The sequence below is a fragment of the Salvelinus fontinalis genome, chromosome 10 (genome assembly GCF_029448725.1).
Source record: "Salvelinus fontinalis isolate EN_2023a chromosome 10, ASM2944872v1, whole genome shotgun sequence".
NCBI classification, from domain to species: Eukaryota; Metazoa; Chordata; class Actinopteri; order Salmoniformes; family Salmonidae; genus Salvelinus; species Salvelinus fontinalis.
The window spans coordinates 36,866,538-36,868,770 of NC_074674.1; the positions used below are offsets into that span (position 1 = coordinate 36,866,538).

Below are 2,233 nucleotides of genomic sequence, written 5' to 3' on the forward strand. Positions count from 1 at the left end.
AGACTGTCAAGACATTTTACTTTTTTTGCTATGATTTTCCCTGAAATCAGATTTACTTTGGCCACCTGCTAAGCCACCCAGGGCAGGATCTTCCTCCCCATGTAGTGGTTGTATTAGTGAGTGTGAAATTTGTGTTTACAGCCTGGTAAGCCAGCATTAAGCCCACTGTCTGCTCAGCACTGGGGATCAGAGAGGCAAGCCTCGGGGCACCTGTCTGACGGATGACAGGGGGGACATAGTGGTGGCTGAGGGGGTGGGTATGTGTGTGTTTGGGTGAGTGTGTACATGCGTATAGTATATACTGTATGTGTGTGTGTGCATACCTGTTCATATCTGGGTGTTTTTCTAGTTTCACTGTAGCTGCCCCCCAACTGAGACCAGCACTCAGCCAGACATCACTGTCACTGTGTGTGGGTGGGTGGGGGGTGGGTCTCTTGAGCTCACCCAGACATAGAATTCCCTGAGACGCCCCTCTCAGAGAGATTGTAGAGATTGTAGAGATGTGTATCCAGTCTGACTCTGCAGTTAAAAATAGAATCTGTTCCATTGTCAAATGGAGCCAAATCTCCTTGATTCCTCCATGGCTGAGCAGTTCTGTTCCTCCATCTCACACAATAAAGTTCAGGTATTAGACTCAAATTGGAGGCAATTTGAGGAGAAATTTGACAATACCTGGCTTTTACTGAGCTCTGAAATACTTGGAAATATGACAATACTCAAAAATATCGTGCTCTGAAATCGAAGCAACATCAATGTACTCTATGTCCAGAGTGTAATGGAAATTTACCATTAAAATTCAGCTTTGCGGATAGATATTAGATGTTGAGTAAGACAATTATTAGAGACTTTATAATCAGATGTGCTTTATTTATTACATTTATAATATTCATGATTTATTAAATGTAAAATGTTCATGGCTTCAGTATCTCATTAACATTTCTCTATAAATAACTTTTTTTGTCACTGTACATTTTTTATTCAAGGAAAATGAAAAATTAGGTCTCATAATCAACATTTTGTGGCATGATTGTTACCAACTGCTTTTCGCAACTAACATAACAGTACATTTAGGGACATGCTCACCACTAAAGTGGCAGTGGTATTGATGAGACAGGTACGGGGTCCAGAGGAGAAAAAAAATAGAGAATCATTGAAGTCCTTCTGGTACAAATCCCGCTCACCCAGACAGAATGTGCTTTACAAAGGAGGCGTAGTTGATGCATCCGTTGGCGTCCTCTTGGCCCGCCATCAGCCTGTCTACCTCGTCCTCCGTCATCCTCTCCCCCAGGGTGGCCAGCACGTGACGCAGCTCAGCGCCCATGATGGTGCCGTTGCCCTCCTTGTCAAAGACCCGCAGGCCCTCAACAAAGTCCTCAAAGTTTCCCTTGTCCTTGGAGCGGGAAATGTGCTGCAGCATTGGCAGGAAGGTCTCAAAGTCCACCAGCTTGCTGCTCATGTCCTCGGGCCGAGGCTTGCCCAACACCTTCAGGACGTCAGAGTTGGTGGGGTTCTGGCCCAGGGCCCGCATCACATCACCGCACTGGGCGAACGTGATCTTCATCTCCCCTTTGGGTGTGCGGTCGAACAGGGTGAAGGCCTCCTTGAACTCCTCGATCTGGTCAGCGCTGTACTCGAGGGTGATGCTCTTGGGGTCAAAGTCGGGCTCCTTGGGGGCCTCAACCACAGGTTCGGGGGTCGGCGTGGGCTTGGGCTTGGCAGCGGGTGCTGCTTCCTTTTTGGCAAGCTCTGCCTTTTTGGACTCTGGCTTCTTAGCTTCCACCTTTTTTGGGGCCATGGTGCTGAATGCGTTGAGCTGGGGTGCGTGTGTCTACGTGCTCAGTGTTAAAGAGTGAGAGTTCAGAGGTAGGGAGGAGGCAATTCCTTAGCACAGATGGTCAGAGCCTCTCCTGAAGCTTTTATATCTACTTAGCCTGGGGAGGGGAGATGGGGCCGATTAACAAGGTCGTATGGCACACTATAAAAGGAAGAAACCTGAAATAGATCTGCCTGTTCGTGGCGTCACAATGAGGTATTGTTCTCAGCTGCTATCATCAAGCCGACAGGGCTCTCCACTGTCATTGGCCAGGGTCCAGACACATTAGCCCAAAATGTTCCGTCTCACTGATGGGTGCAGGCAGGGATCAGGACACACAGACAATGTATTATTGTGTGTGAACATTGACCAAAATAGCTTTACTGGCCGTTCACTTTTTTGGCAGTTCATTAAAACAAA

General features: G+C 47.4%; 1 protein-coding gene across 1 annotated transcript; it reads right to left on the reverse strand.

Moving 5' to 3' along the window:
- Positions 1-869: 869 nt before the first annotated feature.
- LOC129863240 (myosin light chain 4-like) lies at positions 870-1,873 on the reverse strand. Its single transcript, XM_055935150.1, has one exon. It carries the CDS (start codon positions 1,793-1,795, stop codon positions 1,178-1,180), a length of 618 nt encoding a protein of 205 aa, XP_055791125.1. The 5' UTR covers positions 1,796-1,873; the 3' UTR covers positions 870-1,177.
- Positions 1,874-2,233: the final 360 nt, after the last annotated feature.